This window comes from Artemia sp. Qi Xiang Cuo, chromosome 5, assembly GCF_049724085.1.
Source record: "Artemia sp. Qi Xiang Cuo chromosome 5, ASM4972408v1, whole genome shotgun sequence".
Classification (NCBI taxonomy): Eukaryota; Metazoa; Arthropoda; class Branchiopoda; order Anostraca; family Artemiidae; genus Artemia; species Artemia sp. Qi Xiang Cuo.
Window position 1 is genome coordinate 37,613,248 of NC_142798.1, and position 20,504 is coordinate 37,633,751.

General features: G+C 37.4%; 1 protein-coding gene across 1 annotated transcript in view; it reads left to right on the plus strand.

The window, feature by feature from the left end:
• The window catches only part of LOC148952106 (set1/Ash2 histone methyltransferase complex subunit ASH2-like), a 102,121-nt gene that overhangs the window by 52,101 nt on the left and 29,516 nt on the right, over positions 1-20,504 (plus strand). The window contains exons 5-6 of the mRNA XM_089088847.1: positions 7,069-7,249; positions 13,861-14,042. Coding sequence (XP_088944973.1) covers positions 7,069-7,249; positions 13,861-14,042 — 363 coding nt within the window. The remainder of the gene's footprint in view (positions 1-7,068; positions 7,250-13,860; positions 14,043-20,504) is intronic.

The window sequence follows — 20,504 nt, forward strand, 5'->3', positions numbered from 1 at the left end:
ATTTAATTCATATTTAAAAAGTCTGCGGTATTTTTTTTTCCTTTTAGACGCTGTTGCATATTAAAGCCAAATCAAAATAAGACAGACAAGCTATTGAAATTTACATTTATTTCAAGGTTGTTTCGTTGGAGTTCCTCAGGATGAAAAATCTAGATAATAAAGTTTTGGTGACTTGACTAGAAGGACCCACCACCTCTTAACTCAAGAAAAAGAGTTCAAATTTTAACAAGTATATAACAGAAAATATTTTTCATAAATATTCACCGAATGGGAGCTCTAACGCTTTGGTTGCAGATGCTTCACCTCTTTGGGGCTTTGTCAAGACCAAAAGCTCTTAGTTTGGTGCACTTTCCCACATGGGTCATTGTAGCATAGCACCATCAACTACATTACATTTGTCGTTACTCGTTTTTTTTTAGCTCTGTTGATGATTATCAACAATATAGTTATCTATAATTTACATTTATTTCAAGGTTGTTTCGTTGGAGTTCCTCAGGATGAAAAATCTAGATAATAAAGTTTTGGTGACTTGACTAGAAGGACCCACCACCTCTTAACTCAAGAAAAAGAGTTCAAATTTTAACAAGTATATAACAGAAAATATTTTTCATAAATATTCACCGAATGGGAGCTCTAACGCTTTGGTTGCAGACCCCTGCAACAGAGAACATATTTTTTTTAGGCTACTTTTTGTTTGATCTTTTTGTTTCTATAGCAAGAAAGATGTACGTGACGAGATCAAGCTATAATTTTTACTGGGCATTGTCAGTCAGTACAATAATGTATATGAGGTCAGAGGAGTATTCTAGTTGTTGAGAGTTATAGGCAGGTGACTTGATGTAGGGGAAATTGCAATGTTAGTATCCTTTTTTGATATTGAAGAATGAGAGTTAATACAGTTTTTCTTGGTAGAAGAGTTTTCTATTGCACAAACTTAAAGAAAAATCTTTTGAAGAGGACTGTTTACTTAGGCAGCACAATAGCTCTGCCTAAGATAAGAACGACGTTGCCGCAATGTATTATTTTTTTTTCTCCAGACCCGGAAACTTCGTATTGAAAAAGCTATCATAAAACCTTCGAAAAGGGCTGATTCGGTTGTATACTGCAATAGATTTTGGCCTTTTCAAAAGTTAAAAGTGATTGGAGGGCAACTAGCCCCCCCACGCCCCTCATTCCCCCAAATACATCCAATCAAAATTTTGAGATAACCATTTTGTTCAGCGTAGTTGATTTCCAGATAGAAAATATAAAATATGTTTTTGAGGAGGACACTCCCCCATAGCCTTCAGGGCAAGGGTTGTAAGTTATGCCCTAGGGGCATATAAGGTTTTTATAGAAGGCGTTGTCGTAGAAACTTCAAAAGAGGCTCATTCGATTGGAAATTCAAAGGGCTAGTGCCCTTTTTAATAGTCGAAAGTGATTGGAGGGCAACGAGCCCCCCCCCACGCCCATCATTCCTCCAAACATCCAATCGAAATTTTGAGATTGCCATTTTGTTCAGTGTAGTTGATTTTCAGATAGGAAATATGTTTTTGAGGAGGACACTCCCCCACAACCTTCGGGGCAAGGGTTGTAAGTTATGCCCCGGGGGCAAATAAGGTTTTTATAGAACGCGTTGTCGTAGAAACTTCAAAAATGGCTCATTCGATTGGAAATTCAAATGGATAGTGCCCTTTTTAATAGTCGAAAGTGATTGGAAGGCAACTAACACCCTTTCCACGCCCACCATTTCTCGTAAAACATCCAATCAAAATTTTGATATAGCCATTTTTTTCAGCGTAGTTGATTTCCAGATATAAATGATGTTTTTGAGGAGGACACTCTCCCGCAGCTTTCAGGGCAAGGGTTGTAAGCTATGCCCTGGGGGCATATAATGTTTTTATAGAAGGCGTTGTCTTAGAAACTTCAAAAAAAGGCTCATTCGTTTGGAAATTCAAAGGGTTAGTGCCATTTTTAATAGTCGAAAGTGATTGGAGGGCAAATAGCCCCCCTCAAATAGAAACTTCGAAAAGGGCTCATTCGATTGGAAATTGGAGTGGCTACTGCCCCTTTTAATAGTCGAAAGTAATTGGAGAGCAACTAGCCCCCCCCCCCCCCACGCCCATCATTCCCCCAAACACATCCAATCAAAATTTTGACATATCCATTTATTAAGCGTAGTTAATTTCCAGATAGAAAATATGTTTTTGAGGAGGACACTCCCCCACAACCCTCGGGGTGAGGGTTTTAAGTTATGCCCTGAGGGCATATAAGAACGATGTTGGCACAATGTATTATTTATTTAGTTTTCCTTTAGAGCAGGGCACATCGTATCGAAGAAGTTGTAGAAACTTCCAAAAGGGTTCATTCAATTGGAAATTGGAGTGGCTTGTGCCCTTTATAATAGTCGAAAGTGATTGGAAGGCAATTAACACCCCTTCTATGCCCACCATTTCCCAAAACACATCCAATTAGAATTTTGGGATAGCCATTTTGTTCAGCGTAGTTGATTTCCAGATAGAAATTATGTTTTTGAGAAGGACACTCCCCCACAACCTTCAGGGCAAGGGTTGTAAGTTTTGCCCTGGGGGTATATAAGGTTTTTATAGAAGACGTTGTCGTTGAAACTTCAAAAAAGCTCATTCGATTGGAAATTCAAAGGGCTAGTGCCCTTTTTAATAATCGAAAGTGATTGGAGGGCAACTAGCCCCCCCCCCCCCACGCCCATCATTCCCCCAAACACATCCAATCAATTTTGATTCCAATCAATTTTGAATTTTTATATAGCCATTTTGTTCAGCGTAGTTGATTTCCAGATAGAAAATATGTTTTTCAGGAGGACACTCCCTCACAACCCTTGGGACAACGGTTCCAAGTTATACCCTGAGGGTATATAAAAACGATCTTGACACAATGCATTATTTATTATTTTTTTCCTTTAGAGCAGGGCACTTCGTATCGAAAAAATTGTCGTAGAAACTTCGAAAAGGGCTCATTCAATTGGAAATTGGAGTGGCTTGTGCCCTTTTTAATAGTCGAAAGCGATTAGAAGGCAACTAACACCCCTTCTACGCCCACCATTTCCCGACGCACATCCAATCAAAATTTTGAGATAGCTGTTTTGTTCAACGTAGTTGATTTTCACACGGAAATTATGTTTTTGAGGAGGACACCCCCCCCCCCCACAGCCTTCAGGGCAAGGGTTGTAAGTTATGCCCTGGGGGCATATAAGGTTTTTATAGAAGGCATTGTCCTAGCAACTTCAAAAAAGGCTCATTTGATTGGAAATTCAAAAGGCTAGTGCCCTTTTTAATAGTCGAAAGTGACTGGAGGGCAACTAACCCCCCTCTCACGCCCACTTTTCCCCAAGACACATCCATTCAAAATTTTAAGGTCCATTTTATTCAACGTAGTTTTAAGTTCTGGAAATTAGGTCTTTTAGGATGACAGCCCCTAAGAGCCCTCTTGGCAAGGGCTGTAAGTTATGACCTGGGTACATATAAGGTTTTTATAGAAAGCGTTGTCGTAAAAACTTCAAAAGGGCTCATTCGATTGGAAATTGAAATGGCTATTGTCCCTTTTTAATTTTTTTTTTTTTAATATTCGAAAGTGATCGAACGGCAACTAAAACCCCTTCCGCGCCCATCATGTCACCAAACTCATCCGATTAAAACTTTTATGTTTCGTTTTTCTTCCTCGCAGTTTAAAGTTCAGAAAATTATACCTTTGAGCAGGACACTCCCCACACAGTCTTCAGGGCAAGGATTATAAGTTATGCCCCGGGACATATAAGTTTTTATTGAAATCTTTGTTGTAGAAACTTGAAAAAAGACTCATTCGATTGGAAATTCAAAGGTCTAGTGCCCTTTTTAACAGTCGAAAGTGATTTGAGGGCAACTAACCCCCCTCTCACGCCCACCTTTTTCCCAAACACGCCAAATCAAAATTTTAAGACATCAAATTTTTTGACCGTAGGTGATGTTCAGATTGAAATTATGTTTTTGAGCTGGGGACTCCCCTACTACCTTTAGAACTGTGTTTATCAGTCAAGCTCTGGGGGCATATGAAGTTTTTATTAAACCTGGCGTCATAGAACCTCAGAAAAGGGTTAAGTTAATCGGAAATTTAAATGATTAAAGCCCTTTAATAATCGAAAGTGATTGGAAGGCCCTTTAACACCCTTTCCACGCCCACCATTTCACCAAACATATCCAATCAAAGTTTTGAGATAGCCATTTTGTTCCACGCAGTTTAAAGTTCAGGAAATTATACCTTTGAGCGGGACACTCCCCCCACAGTCTTCAGGGCAAGGGTTATAAGTTCTGCCCTGGGGGCATTAAAGGTTTTTATTGAAATTTTTGTTGTAGAAACTTCAAAAAGGGCTCATTCGATTGGAAATTGAAAGGACTAGTGCCCTTCTTAATAGTCGAAAGTTATTGGAGGGCAACTAACCCACCTCTCACGCCCACCTTTTCCCCAAACACATCCAATCAACATTTTTAGATAGCTCTTTTGTTCAACATAGTTAAAAGTTTTGGAAATTAGGTCTTTCAGGATGACATCCCATCCCCCCACAACCCTCAGGGCAAGGATTGTAAGTTATACCCTTGGAGCATGTAAGGTTTTTATAGAAAACGATATTCTAAAAACATCAAAAAGGGCTCATTCAGTTGAAAATTGAAAGGGCTAGTGCCCTTATAATAGTCGAAAGTTATTGATGGGCAATTAAGACCCCTCCCACGCCCAGCATTTCCTAAAACACATCCAATCAAAATTTTGAGATATCCAGTTTGTTCAACGTAGTCGAAAGTTCTGGAAATTAGGTCTTTTAGGATGATAATCCCCTCAGAGCCCTCAGTGCAAGGGTTGTAAGTTATGTCCTGGTGGTAAATAAGGTTTATATTTAAATTTGTGTCTCACGCCCACCATTCTCCCAAACACATTCAATAAAAATTTTGAGATAGCAATTTTCTTAAACGTAGTTGAAAATTCTGGAAATTAGGTCTTTGAGGATGACAACCACCCCATACCCCTCAGGGTAAGGGTTATAAGTTATGCCCTGGGGGCATATAAGGTTTTTATTGAAAGCGCTTTCGTAAAAACTTCAAAAGGGCTTATTCGATTGGCAACTGAAAGGGCTAGTGCCCTTTTTAATAGTTGAAAGTGATTGAAGAGCAACTAACGCCCCTTTTACGCCCATCATTTCCCCAAACACATCCAATAAAAATTTTGAGAATAGCCATTTTATTTAGCGTAGTTGAAAGTTCTGGAAATTAGGTCTTTGAGGATGACAACCCTCTCACAGCCCTCAGGGCAAGGGTTGTAATTTATGCCCTGGGGGCATATGAGATGTTTATAGAAAGTGTTGTCGTAGAAACTCAAAAAGGGCTCATTGGATTGGAAATTGAAAGGGCTAGTGCCCTTTTTAATAGTCGAAAGTGATTGGAAGGCTTGATATTTTTATAGTTAAGATGGATGTGGGTACAATGTATTATTATTTTTTCTTCTTTTTTTTGTTTAGACCAAGGAACTTCGTTCGTATTGAAGGAGTTGTCTTAGGAACTTCGAAAAGGGATTATTCAATTGAAAAGAGAAAGGGCTAATGCCCTTTTTAATAGTCAAAAGGGATTGGGGGGCAACTAGTCCCCTCACTCGCCCACCCTCCCATTTGCCCATTATGTTTAAAAATTAAATGTTGCCTTAAGATTAAATCAAAATGCACTGTGTTAATACTAATTCCCAATGCGGCATCTCAGCAGTATCCCAAGATCGATTGAGGGTTTTATGTTCAAACTTTCGGGACTACTTCTGCTCTTAAAATTTAACCAAATCAAAATAGCGTAAGTGTATCCAAGCTGTCAAAGAAAGTAAACAGATTTTTTTTTCCGAATGGTATCAAGTTTTCTATTTCAGGTCAACTAGAGGAGGTATAAAACTAAATTAAACACTACTATTCGTCTCCACATTTTTAAAAGGGTGTATGTTACTAAAAATTTCTCCAGCATACAAATAGCAGGCCAAATTATAAAGTCTTAAGAAAACGAAAAGATTTAAAGAATTATTTTCTTTTTCCCAGAAAAAACTATGTAAATATAAAACGAACAGAAATTAATTAAAAAAAAACTTTCCACAAAATAAGATTTTTCAAATAAAAGTAAAGAACTCCACTAAACCAAATATGAACAAAAACAAAATAATCTACCAAGCGTGAAACTACCACAAATCAGCATCGATAAAAAAATGAAACCCAAAACGAGCAGAAATTACAATAAATAACCGAGTCAAACTCAAAACGAGCAGAAATTAACATAAAAATACAAATGAATGTGCATTGTCAGTTTAATATATATATATATACTGATATTTAGTAAACAAAATGTTAATATTATTTGATTTACTAAAGCTATGAAAGTAAAAACATTTATTTTTTTCATTAAAGTGCAACTTATGTTCTGGCCTTGGAAAGGCATAGGGGTTTTGAGCCCTACTCATGTTAATTTCTGCTCTTTTTGAGATTCACTCGGTTATGTATTGTAATTTCTGTTTGTTTTGGCTTTCATTTATTTATCGATGCTGATTTGGGGTGGTTTCACGCTTGGTAGATTATTTTATTTTATTTTTGCTCGTATTTGGTTTTGTGGAGTTCTTTACTTTTCTTTGAAAAACTTATTTTTTGCAAAAAGTTTTTTTAATTAGTATTAAAAAATTATAATAATAATAATAATTTCGCTATTCGCATTGGGCTGGATTCCCTACGCCGAAAAACCCTTGTTCACTGCTTAAGAACTAAACTTCCGCTGTAAATCTGGATAGTATGATGTTTCTGTGTGTATTTTTGGATGGACCGGGGGGGGGGGGGGTTCGTTTGCTTGGTTTGTTCTAAAAAAGATCCAGATATGTATACTAAAATTTTCAACGCTACTGTATCGGAACTTTTTGCCAAAAATAATTTTTAAGCCAAAATTACCATAAAAATATTAAAAGTCGAACGTATTTTTTCTTGCCTTTGTATGTTTTTTCTTACGAAATTGTCTCTAGAAGTTGTTGTTTGCATTATTTCTCTGTGTATTATAGTATTTCCAATTTTAGGGAATCAAACATCTGCTCGGAGAGGTCAGAAAAGAAAAGCGGATCAAGGAGCCGGACGACGGACACGAAGTGAACTGAGTGTCCCAAAACTCCCTGCCCATGGCTACCCAATGGAACATCCTTTTAATAAAGATGGGTATAGATACATTCTCGCTGAGCCTGACCCTCATGCACCCTTCAGGTATGTTTTTCCGTTTATTAATTATACTTATGTTTTAGCTAAGAGCGCGGGTTTCTTCACCAATATCCACGCATAAGATTCAAAAAAAGGTTATTTTCATACCGGGAAAAATATCCTAACGCACTTTACGTTTCAGCTAAAAAAAAAAATCTTATATTGTATTATCTTTTCAGTTAAGTGACAGATTTACATAATCTTACAAACATATGGAACGATCATTAGTTGGTTTATTTGTACTAGTTTTCTAGATATATGCTACACAGGCTATAAAACAATCATACTTGTTCGTTTTTAGTTTAAAAATAAAGTATAAGCTCGGAAAAATGATTCAGCTAACTAGCCAACTTAGCTAGCCTATTCCTGAAGATTTTGTAACAAACCAGCAAAATAATTTGCTAACTAAAAAGTATCATAGATTATTTGTCAAAGTTTATAGCATAGAAGTTGGTCATCCTGCTTAGCCACATTATCAGTTTTTGAATATTGCGCTTCCAATTCTCCAATAGCGATTCGATTTACTAGAGATTTCGTCTAACAATAGTCGAAAAAAAATGGTTTAAGAAAACGCCAGGGTTCTTAAAATTCTTCTTCTTAAAATGGTTAGCTAAGAAATTTTGTTCGAAAGGTAGAATAACTAGTTCTAGGAAGCAACTGTGAAAGAAAGCCAGCATTTTAGTCAAAACCAGTCATATTCATTTGGCATAACTTATCATTTTGGACAATATGCCAAGGATCAACAATGTAGATCCAATTGTTTTTTAGGTTAAATAACAAAACTCCCATTAATATTTAATAATAGCCATAGATACAGTACAAGAAAGTTCAGTAATATAACAACCGTGGCAAGAAAGTTTATATCCAGACCAAGAAAAACCACTTTTGAAAAAAAAAACATGGAATTTATCTCTTGTCTTATGTTATTCAATCAATAAATTTGTTTATTACCCATCAAAAACAGGGAGGGTCAAAACTTTTTGACGGAGTATGAAAGAAAGAAAAAAGGCCACTAACAACAACAAGCAATAAACACAATAAATTATTGAGATATAGAAGTGCAATGATGGTGCGAATCCGCAACCTCATATAAAAAACCTCTGACACGTTTATCTATGACATTAGTTGAATCTACCATATTATTCTTTTTACAAAGAAGTGTATTCCGACTCCATGGAGGTAAACATAGCATATATTTTGCAAATTAAAAAAAAACAACTACGGATTTGCAGCTCTTTAGTATCGGGGAAAATGCGCCACACAGGAGAGGAGACCAGAACAAAATTTGCACTTTACTAAAAAAGATATAAATTTTTATACTTTTATAACTTTAATAAATCAAATAATATTAACATTTTGATTACTAAATATCAGTATATGTATATTAAACTGACAATGCACATTCATTTGTATTTTTTCAGTAAAGTGCAAATTTTGTTCTGGCCTTGGGAAGGCATTGGGGTTTTGTGCCCAACTTATGTTAATTTCTGCTCGTTTCGAGTTTGACTCGATTATTTATTGTAATTTCTGTTCGTTTTGGGTTTCATTTATTTATCGATGGTGATCTGTGTTGGTTTCACGCTTGGTAGATTATTTGGTTTTATTTTTGCTCATTTTTTGCTTAATGGAGTTCTTTACTTTTCTTTGAAAAACTTATTTTGTGGAAAAAGTTTTTTTAATTAATTTCTGTTCGTTTTATATTGACATAGTCTTTTCAGGGAAAAAGAAAATGATACTTTGAATCTTTTCGGTTTTTTAAGACTATAGTTTGGCCTGCTATTTGTATGCTGGAGAAAAATTTTCAGCAATTTTTAACAACATACACCCTTTTAAAAATCTGGCAACAAAAAGTACTGTTTGATTTAGCTTCATACCTCCTCCAGTTGACCTGAAATGGAAAACTTGATACCATTCGCAAAAAGGTCTGTTTACTTTCTTGATAGCAAGGATACACTTACGCTATTTTGATTTGGTTAAATTTTAAGAGCAGAAGAAGCCCCAGAAGCTCGAACATAATACCCTCAGTCGTTCTTGGGATACTGCTGAAATGCCTTATTGGTACTTATAATTAACAAAGTTCATTTGGATTTAAACTTAAGGAAAAATTTTGTCTTAAAACACAATGGGAAAATGGGAGGGTGGGCGTGGGAGCATGGGAGTGGGAGGGGGATTAGTTGCCGTCCAATCACTTTCGACTGTTGAAAAGGGCATCAGCCCTTTCTATTTTCAATCGAATGAGCCCTTTTCGAAGTTTCCATGACAACTCCTGCAATATGAAGTGCTCTGGTCTAAACAACAACAACAACAAAAAATAATACATTATACCCACATCGATCTTTGCTATAAAAATGTCAAGCCTTCCAATCACTTTCGACTATTAAAAAGGGCACTAGGCCTTTCGATTTCCAATCGAATGAGTCGTTTTTGAAACGACAACGCTTTCTATAAACACCTTATATGCCCCCAGAGCATAAATTAAAACCTTGACCCCAAGGTCTTTTAGGGTGGTCGTCATCCTCTAAGACCGAATTTCCAGAACTTTGAACTACGTTAAACAAAATGACTATTTCAAAATTTTTATTGGACGTGTTTGGGGATATAGTGTGTGTGAGATCGGCGGTAATTGCTCTCGATGTACTGTCAACTATTATAAATGGCACTAGGCCTTTCAATTTCCAATCAAATGAGCCCTTTTGAATTTTGTACGACATGACTTTCAATAAAAATCTTATATGCCCCCAGGGCATAACTTACAACCCTTGCCCTGAGTGCTGGGGGGGGGGGGTGTCATTCTTTAAGACCTAATTTCCAGAATTTTCTACTACCTTGAACAACATGGCTATCTGAAAATTTTGAATGAATGTGTTTGGAGAAATGGCGAGCGTGAGAGGGGGGTTAGTTACCCTCCAATCACTTTCGACTATTAAAAAGGGCACTATCCCTCTCAATTTCCAAATGAATGAGACCCTTTTGAAATTTTACGACAAATTTATCTATAAAAACCTTATATGCCCCCAGGGCATAACTTACAACCTTAGCTCTCTGGGCTCTGGGAGGTTTGTCATCCTTAAGTACATAATTTCTAGAACTTTCAACTACGTTGAACAAAATGGCTATCTCTAAACTTTGATTCAATGGTTTTGGGGAAATGGTCGGCGTTAGATGGGGGTAATTACTTTCCACTCACTTTCGACTATTAAAAAGGGCAATTTCAATTTCCAATCAAATGAACCCTTTTTTAAATTTCTATAACAACTTTCTATATAAAAAGGGCACTATCCATTTCAATTTCCAATCGAATGAGCTCTTTTTGAAGTTTCTACGACGAAGCGCTCTACAAAAACCTTATATACCCCCAGGGCATAACTTACAACCCTTGCCCTGAGGGCTGTGGGGGAGTGCCCTTCTCAAAACATAATTTCTATCTGGGAATCCAAAAGACTGAATAAAATGGCTATCTAAAAATTTTGATTAGATGTGTTTGGGGAAAAGGTTGGTGAGAGAGGGGGGCTAGTTGCCCTCAAATCACTTTCGACTTTTAAGAAGAGCACTAGACCTTTGAATTTCTAATTGAATGAGCCCTTTCTCAAGTTTTTACAACAAAGATTTCAATAAAAACTTATATACTCCCAGGGAATAACTTATAAGCCTTGCCCTGAAGACTGTGGGGGGAGTGTCCTGCTCAAAGCTACAATTTCCTGAAATTTAACTGCGTGGAAAAAAACGGCTATCTCAAAATTTCTATTGGATGTGTTTGCGGAACTGGTGGGTATGCAAGGGGTGTTAGTTGCCTTTCAATCATTTTCGACCATTAAAAATGGTACTAGCCATTTCAATTTGTAATCGAATGAACCCTTTTTGAAGTTTTTGCAACGGCGCGTTCTGTAAAAACTTTATATGCCCAAAGGGCATAACTTACAACCCTTGTCCTGAGGGCTGTGAGGGGGTTTTCCTCCTCGAAAACCTAATTTAAAGAACTTGAAACTACGTTGAATAATGTGGCTATCTCAATTTTTATTGGATGTTTTTTGGGAAAAGGTGAGCGTGAGAGTGGGGTTAGTTGCCCTCTAGTCACTTTAGATAACTAAAAATGACACGGGCCCTTTGAATTTCCAATTAAATTATCACCTTTTGACGTCTCTACGACAATACCTTCTATAAAAACCTTATATGCTCACAGGGCATAGCTTACAACCCTTACCCTAAGGGTTGTGGGGGAGTGTCCTTCCCAAAAACATATTTTCTTTCTGAAAAACAACTACACTGAACAAAAGGGCTATCTCACACTTTTTCTGGGAGGGGTTGGGAAGAATGATGGGCGTGGGGGGGGCTAGTTGCCCTCCAATCACTGTCGAATAATAAAAATGACACCAGCCCTTTTAATTTACAATCGAATTAGCCTATGTTGAAGTTTCTACGACAACGCCTTCTATATAAACCTTATATGCCCCCAGGGCATAACTGAAAACCCTTGCCCCGAGGGTTGTGGGGGAGTGTCCTCCCCAAAAACATATTTCCTATCTGGAAATCAACTACGCTGAACAAAATGGCTATCTCAAAATTCTGATTGGATGTGTTTGGGGGAATGATGGGCGTGGGGAGGGGGCTAGTTGCCCTCCAATCACTTTCGACTATTAAAAAGGGCTCCAATTTCCAATCAAATGAGCCCTTTTTGAAGTTTCTACGACAACTCCTTCGATACGAAGTGCCCGGGTATGGAGAATAAGAAAAAAAAAAAAAATAATAATACATTATACCCACATCGTTCTTTACTTAGGCAGCGCTATCGCACTGCCTATGATAGGTAAATAATAAAAATCACTAGGTAAATAAGGCTTACACGAAGTTCAACATCATCATTTGACAGTTTTACCGATTTGTTTTACCAAAAACATTTTTGAAGAAGTTTTTTTTTTATTACTATTCCTTTGACCCATTACATTGAAAAATAGAATGACAAAAAGAAGTGCAGAATGAAGACGATAGTAGACCTAAATACAGTGAAAGTTTGGACGTGAGTTAGTATTGTAACAAATTTATCAGGGGAGTTCTTTCCACTGTTAGAGAAAACACTTTTCAGAGGCAACGCAGCAGAGTTGACAGATTAAAGAGCGATGTGTCTCCTTTGTATTTTTTTTTGACATAATAGAACACGGGGTTAGTTTTAGGTACTTGTCTGAGTGAAGGTATATCAAACCACGAAAACGGGGCATGATCCCAGTTTTCGGGCCATGACGAAATAAAGGTTATGGCTATGTCACTCAGGGTCGTATCCAGGATTTTTTTCAGGGGGGGGGGGCACGAAAGGATTTTTTTCGAGGGGGGGGGGATACAAAAAAGACTTTAATAGACACTATAAAATAATATTGAAAGTAAAGGAGACGAAATTGCTTTATCATGGCAGACAGTTACGAGATGCATCGAGGAACTCCCTCAGTATGTAAGCAACTTGCAGACCTTGTCTATTTTTCTTCTCTTATCTAGTTTTGGGTTAATCAACGGACATATTTAGTGTTTCACAACTAAAAAAAAGATTATAAGAAGAATTGACGTTAATTTTAGCGTTTTTGGAAACGAGCTAGTCTGGAGTTATTGTACGATAAAGAAGTAGCATTAGAAGTTTTTGAGAAAGTTAAATTCTGAATATTTTTAGAATAGGAAATTGAACAACTTGAAGCAAAATCCTATTATTTGACAACGTCTGCTTATTTGAATTAGCAATTTTAGTTATTATTTGTAGCCATCACAATGACCTAAATTTAAAACTACAAGGCATTTATATCGAAATTAAACCTGTTCTTAACTAAGTTAGAAGATGAGGATTCGACTCAGTTTACATGCATAAAAGAGCAGAGCAGGCGTATTGAGATTAATAGTAAAGTGAACAAGCATTTTCATAAACGAAATTAATCCAAACAAGGTCGTGAATAACTGATTCATGTTTGAAGGTAGCTATAGCACCTTCGTGAAACGATCATCCTCTCGTGAAGGAGATTATTAAAGGCTATTATAGATAATAAAAACTACCTCTAGTAGTTTTTATTATCTTTAATTAAAACTACCATTTTTAATGCTTCATTAAAAGTTGTGTAAATTATTTTCGTTTCAAGATTTACTTTTTTCTTTTCGTCCCCTTAGCAAAACAGATAAGGATGCACAGAAGCTACGAAGGAAGAGCTTTAGCCCTTGGTACAAGGCAGCTAAGCTGTCGGTGCCAGTGGGCAATAAACTTCAGCGAGCTACACAATAGCTAGGGGTCAAAAGTTTTTATTGATTTCCCCTAGATGGATCACTTCAGATTTGGTGGTAACTTCTGCGGTAGCTTGTCCGGGAAGTGACAGAAAAATCAAAAGTGGTTAGCTTTGCTTGAAATTTGTAGGAAGGCTCATACAACCAATAGAACTTTCACAAAAAAAGCCTTTACAGTCCAAGATTTTCAAAATGTTATTCTTCGGGGAATCCCAAGCTTTTGAAGCAAACATCAATTCACAAAAATCAAAAAGAAAGAAAAGAAAAATCTAGTTCGGGTGATTCTAAAATTTGGCTTAATCTGCAACGAGTTTTCAAAGACCCTGAATGTCTAGCCGCCAACTAATCGATCATTTTTTTTTGTTTAGACAAGAATTTGATGAGAGCAACGATTGGGCAGGGAAACCGATTCCTGGTTGGTTGTATCGTACGCTTTGCCCAACATACGTTTTGCTTGCATTGCACGATAGAGCTCCTCAGTTGAAAATTTCGGAAGATAGACTAGCAGTGACCGGAGATAGAGGATATTGTATGGTTCGAGCGACTCATAGTAAGTATTCGGTCTTCCTTTGAAGTTAACTTTTCTTTTTCACTGTCAACCCAGTAGTGGTGAATTTAATAAATGAAAATAAAGATAGAAAACGGGTATAATGTTTAAATAAAGCTGTAGAACAAAAAAGAAAAAACAACAACAACAAACTTTAAATATTAAAATCCGAATATTTTGACTCCACGTCCGGGAGCCTTTATCAACGGGGAAAAATGAATGGGAGAAAAAAATTAATTAAGATAAATTAAACACAACTTTAAAAAAAAAGAAAAAGATATAAATAAAACTCACCTCTTAATTAATTCCTAATATCACTGCAATCACTGCAAATAAGCAACACAGAATGACATAGGCTAAAGATTGTCTCTGGTATAATTTCAATTCTAAAATGAGATCTAGCTAAAAATTAAATACAATGTATATTTGAAAAATTTAGTATGTCCTAGGTTATGACCCATGATTGAAATTATAAGTTCAAGATATATTGAATTATAGATGAAATCCAAGGCAACAGGTTAAGAAAACTTATGAATTTTAAATTGAATTGAGTTTTTATTTGCTAACTTATTTGCGGTTCGTTGACATCTTCCAGTATTGACCTCATCTAGTCAGGTTTTTGGTGAACTTTAAAAAGTAAACTTTTTGGTGTTCTTAATAACTATGATTTCGATCAAATTATGTCAATTTTCAAAAATTCTTTTGAGCATGATTTCAGATTGTCTAGAGAAAGATTAAACCTAAAATTTTTGCAATTGAAAAGTGAACACGAAAAACACTATCAATGTATAAAGCCGAACGTTTTCCAGGTCCTAATTTTATTAATTCAAGCAAAAAGACCTTAACAGAAAAACAAAACTAGGTACTAGAGAAAGGCGTGAAATTTGGAACAAGTCTTAAAAAATTACCAACCGAAGAAATAATTGTAATGATTGTGACAGGGATTCACAAGATTTAAAAAGATATTAATAATGTCAATGATTTAAGATTGGGGAGTGTGAATATTTTGAAAAATTTGATAATTTTCAAGAGAACCTGAAAAACAAAGATATAAAATTTTTAAAAGAACAGTCAAAACAGAGGATTCTTTAATAATTACGAAAGCTGATAAAAATGATACGATAGTAATTCTAGAAAAGATGATCATAATAGTAAAATAGAAACAATTCTAAATGATAATTAGACTTATAAACAACTTGGAACAGACCCAACTGAATCTTGTGAAGGACAATGAAGAAAGGATTTACCTGATCTTAAGAGCAATGGAAATATTAAACCGCATATGTACTATAAATTCTTTCCAAAATGGTCGATTGGTCCAAAAATATAAGGTCTACCAAAAACACATAAAGTAGATATTCTTCTGAGACCTATAGTAGCGATCACTAAATCACCAACGGAGAAGATTGAAAAATGGTTGGCAAAATCGCTTAAACCGCTTTTATATCTCCAACATTCTTACATAAAAACTAAGAATTCTTAAAAAAAACTAATAAATATAAAAATATCGATTGAATTAAGGCTACTTAGTTTTGATATACAATCAATGTAGACATATGTACCATTTGATAAATCTTTTACGATTTTATCCAAAAAACTTGAACAATATTAAGATGCAATAGAAGAATCTGCCGCAGGGATAGAGATAGATAGAAACTATATTAAATTTAGTTAAAATAGCTAGTAAATGCACAAACTATTTCAAGTTAGAGATGTTGTTTCATCAAATTAGGGGACTACGAATGGGAGGACCTTTAAGTCCCTTGTTAGAAAATATTTACGTAGATTACGTAGATTATTTCGGGGAAGATATATGGATGACATTTTAGTTATTTGGAGTTATGGCGAGTCAGGAACGGAGGGTTTTTTGAAAAATTTTAATCATTTGGTCGGGAAATTAGTTTTTACAATTAAAAGAGAAACACAGAATAAGTTACCATTTTTGTATGAATATACCCATAGGGATAATAATGAATTATTTTTTTTCTATTTATCGTAAACCTTCAAGCAACAACCGTTGAACCGTATATCATATGCATCACTAAGACCAATCTCAACCATGACATTCTGAGCAGTAAGATAGCCACACAGGGGTACACACTCCTCAAGGGAGATCGTGAACGTAGCGACGGCGCTAAATACGGAGGAGGTGTTGCTGTTTATCTAAAGAACCATATACCATATTCATGCCTAAATATACCAAATTCTGCAGGCGAAGAAGCTCTGTGGGTTTGGGTGACCCTCCCAAATAAGTCTTTGATTGTTGGTACCGTGTATAACCCTCCAACCTTCCAGACTACCTGGTCCCTTGAAGCCTCTCTCGAATATATTTGGGACAAGTACGCTAAGTCTGCCATTATCCTCCATGGACACTTCAACGTCCATCATAGCTTTTGGCTTCGCAACAAAAATATTGACAAGGAGGGATCGGACTTGTATGATCTATCTCTCTCATACGGGCCGAAACAACTTGTCGATTTTGACACGTATCACGACCCAAACGGATTATCTTGTCTTGACCTCTTCCTTACAGATCACCCTGACTCCTTTAAGGTAGACGCTCATGCTTTCACAAGTGACCACGTTGTCATCGTTGTATGGGGAAACCTTCGTATTCAACGTCTAATAAAGCATGAGGGGAGAATCTGGTTATTCAAAAGAGGTGATCGGGACGGTTTGAGAAGAACTCTTTGTTCTGAGCAGTGGAGAGCCTTTCTCATTGAAGGCCAAGAGAAAGCTGCAGAGGAGTACCAGCAGGCCATAGTTGACTCTGTTGAAAAATATATCCCGTCAAAGAGGACCCAGGTGTCCAGTAAGGACAAACCTTTGTTCAATGCCCAGTGTAAGAAGGCTATCCGATTAAAACAAAAGGCACACAAGCGATGGCTACTTTCAAAGAGCGAAGAGGACAGGATTACATTCATCAACACGCGCAAGGATGCAGTTAATGCGATTCGGCAGTCCCAGTTTCGGTATAAGGAGAAATTTGCCACCGAGGTTCAGCATGCTTCGGCAAAAAGCTGGTGGAGAATTGTCAAGGAAGTTTTACCGTCATCCAAGGGGACTTCAATTTCTTCTCTACAGATTAAAGGGACTGTGGTACAAGATCCACAGGAAAAGGATGAAGCTCATGCTGAGGCTTTTGCCGAATTCTCGAATCTTGATGAAGACGGTAGAGAAGTGCCAAGTTTCTCGGACCGAGTCTGTAGTGTCCTGGATCTTGTGAATTCTTCCGCTTCTAAGATCTTTCGCATTTTGCGGCATCTTGATGTGACCAAAGCCACAGGTCCTGACAACATACCAAATGTTTTCCTCAAATCTTGCATTGCCGAATTAGCTGGACCCTTGTCATTCCTTTTTTGGATATGCTTTAGCTCCGAAACCTTCCCGTAAACATGGAAATCCACCCATGTTATACCTTCCCTAAAGCCAGATGATGATCCATGGAACGTGGGCTTCTATAGGCCTATTAGCCTCCTCTCCTGCGTTGGCAAAGTCTATGAGAGCGTCGCCAATAAAACATTTCAACAGTTCCTGGAATCAAATGACCTTCTAGGCGATCGCCAATATAGATTCGGGAGGAAACGCTCAATATTAGCCTGCCTAGCGGCCCAGCATCAGGATTGGATCCAACTGCTGGCGAGGGGATACGACATTAGGCTATTGTCATTCGACATTGCCAAAGCTTTCGACCGAGTATGGCACCGTGGCCTGTTAAAGAGACTCCATGGGTACGATGTTCGTGGCTGTCTGTTAAGAGTGTTTGAGAGCTTTCTTTCAGATCGTTCATTGCGGTTTGTCCTCGACGGGTTTTTTCCCAAGAATATTCATTGAAAGCTGGGGTTCCCCAGGGCAGTGTCTTGGGACACAGACTTTTCCTTATCATAGGCTACGCAATCGCGCTGCCTAAGTAAAGAACCATGTTGGCACATTGTATTATTTATTTCTTTAGACCAGGGCACTTCGTATCACAGAAGTTGTCGTAGAAACATCAAAAGGGGCTAATTCGATTGGAAAATGGAATTCCTAGTACCGTTTTTAGTAGACCAAAGTAATTAGAGGGAAACTAACACCCCTTCTACACCTACCATTTCCCCACACACATCCAATCAAAATTTGAGATAGCCATTTTGTTCAGCGTAGTTGATTTCCAGATAGAAAATATATTTTTGAGGAGGATACTCTCCCACAACCCTCAGAGCAAGGGTTATAAGTTATGCCCTGGGGGCATATAAGGTTTTCATTGAAACTGTTGTCGTAGAAACTTCAAAATGGGCTCAGTCGATTGGAAATTGAAATGGCTAGTGCCCTTTTTAATAGTCGAAAGTGTTTGGAAGGCAACTAACACCCCTTCCACGCCCACCATTTCCCCAATCACATCCATCAAGAATTTTGAAATAGCTATTTTGTTCAACGTAGTTGAAAGTTCTGTGAATTATATCTTTGAGCAGGAAACTACTCCAACAGTCGTCAGGGCAAGGGTTATAAGTTATGCCCTGGGGTCATATAAGGTTTTTATTGAAAACTTTGTCGTAGAAACCTCAAAAAGGGCTCATTTGATTGGAAATTCAAATGACTAGTGCCCTTTTTAACAGTCGAAAGCGATTGGAGGGCAACAAACCCCCCTCTCACGCCCACCCTTTTCCCTAACACAGCCAATCAAAATTTTGAGATCGCCCTTTTGTTCAACGTAGTTGAAAAGTTTTGGAAATCAGGTTTTTAAGGATGTCAACCCCCCCCCCCCCAAAGCCCTCAGGGCAAGGGCTGTAAGTTAGGCTCTGGGTTATATAAGGTTTTTATAGAAAGCGTTCTCGCAGAAACTTCAAAAAGGGCTTATTCGATTGGAAATTAAAATAGCTAGTGCCTTTTTTAATAGTCGAAAGTAATTGGAGGGCAACTAACACCCCTCTCATGCCCACCATTTTCCCAAATACATACAATCAAAATTTTGAGATAGCCATTTTTTTCCACGTAGTTGAAAGTTCTGGAAATTAGGTCCTCGAGGATGACAATCCTTCCCCCACCCCCCACAGCCCTCAGGACAAAGGTTGTAAGCTATGCCCTGGGGGTATATGAAGTTTTTATACAAGGAGTTGTCATAGAAACTTCAGAATGGGCTCATTTGATTGGAAATTGAAAGGGCTAGAGCCCCTTTTAGTAGTCAAAAGTGATTGAAAAACAACTAATCCCCCTCTCACGCCCACCATTTCCCCAAAAACATCCAATCAAAATTTTGAGATATTCATTTTGTTCAACGTAGTTGAAAGTTCTGGAAATTAGGTCTTTGGGGTTGACAACCCCCCCCCCCCCATTTTTTTCTTAGCCATTTTTTTTCAACGTAGTTGAAATTTCTGGAAATTTGGTCCTCGAGGATGACAATCCTTCCCCCCCCCCACACACACACAACCCTCAGGGCAAGGGTTGTAATGGTTTAATGGAGTTTTTGGTTTAATGGAGTTCTTTACTATAATTTGAAAAACTTGTTTTGTGCAAAACGTTTTTTTGATTAATCTACATAAATGACATGAGAGACAACCTTACAAGCTCTCTGCATCACTTTGCTGACGATACCACGACCCACTCAGTCATCTTAAAACACGAATACCCAACACAAGCCTCGCTTTCCCTACACATGGATCTTTATAAAATCGAAAAGGGGTCTGATACACGGATGATCAGCTTTAATGCATCGAAAACAAAGGAGCTTCTTATTACCTGATCAAAGGTGCTGCACGAACACCCCAGTTTTATTTTCAAAAATGAAACTGTAAAGAGAGTCGACGAACTTTGTCCACTGGGGATTCATTTCTCCATTGATCTCTCTTGGAATAACCACCTTGATCGGGTGAGAACCTCCTGCGCAAGAAAGCTCGGAGTCACTCCTCGCTGTAAAAACCTTCTTTCATCCAGCTCGATTATCCCATTTTTCAAGTCCTGTATCAGACCCTCAGCTGAATATGGATGCCCGCTATATGCTGGTATCCCGAAAGCGCTGCTAGCACCACTCCAAAAGATCCAGAATAGTGCAAACAGGGCAGGCTGCGCCTCTGCACATGATTCGCTCCAGCCTTTAAATGAAAGGTTTGATGTAGCGTCGATGGCTTTTTTCTACATGTGCATGAATTCGGCTCCCTCAAACCAGCTCTCTCGTATTGTTCCCCCATTTGTCCAACTGACAAGGCAGACGCGATGGCACACAGCTCTGTCTAATTATCTAAAGGAGGACACGCCAAGAACCGAGTTCCTGAGGAAGAGCTTCATCCGGCGTTGCACTTCTATTAAGATGTGAGTTTTATTTATTTACTTATATTTTTTTTCTTTTTCTTTATATGTTATGTTTAATTTATCTTAACAATTTTTTTTTCATTAATTTTTTTCTCGTTGATAAAGGCTCTCGGACGTGGAGTCGAAATATTCAGATTTTTACTATTTAAAGTTTGTTTTTTGTTTGTTTTTTTTTTCTTT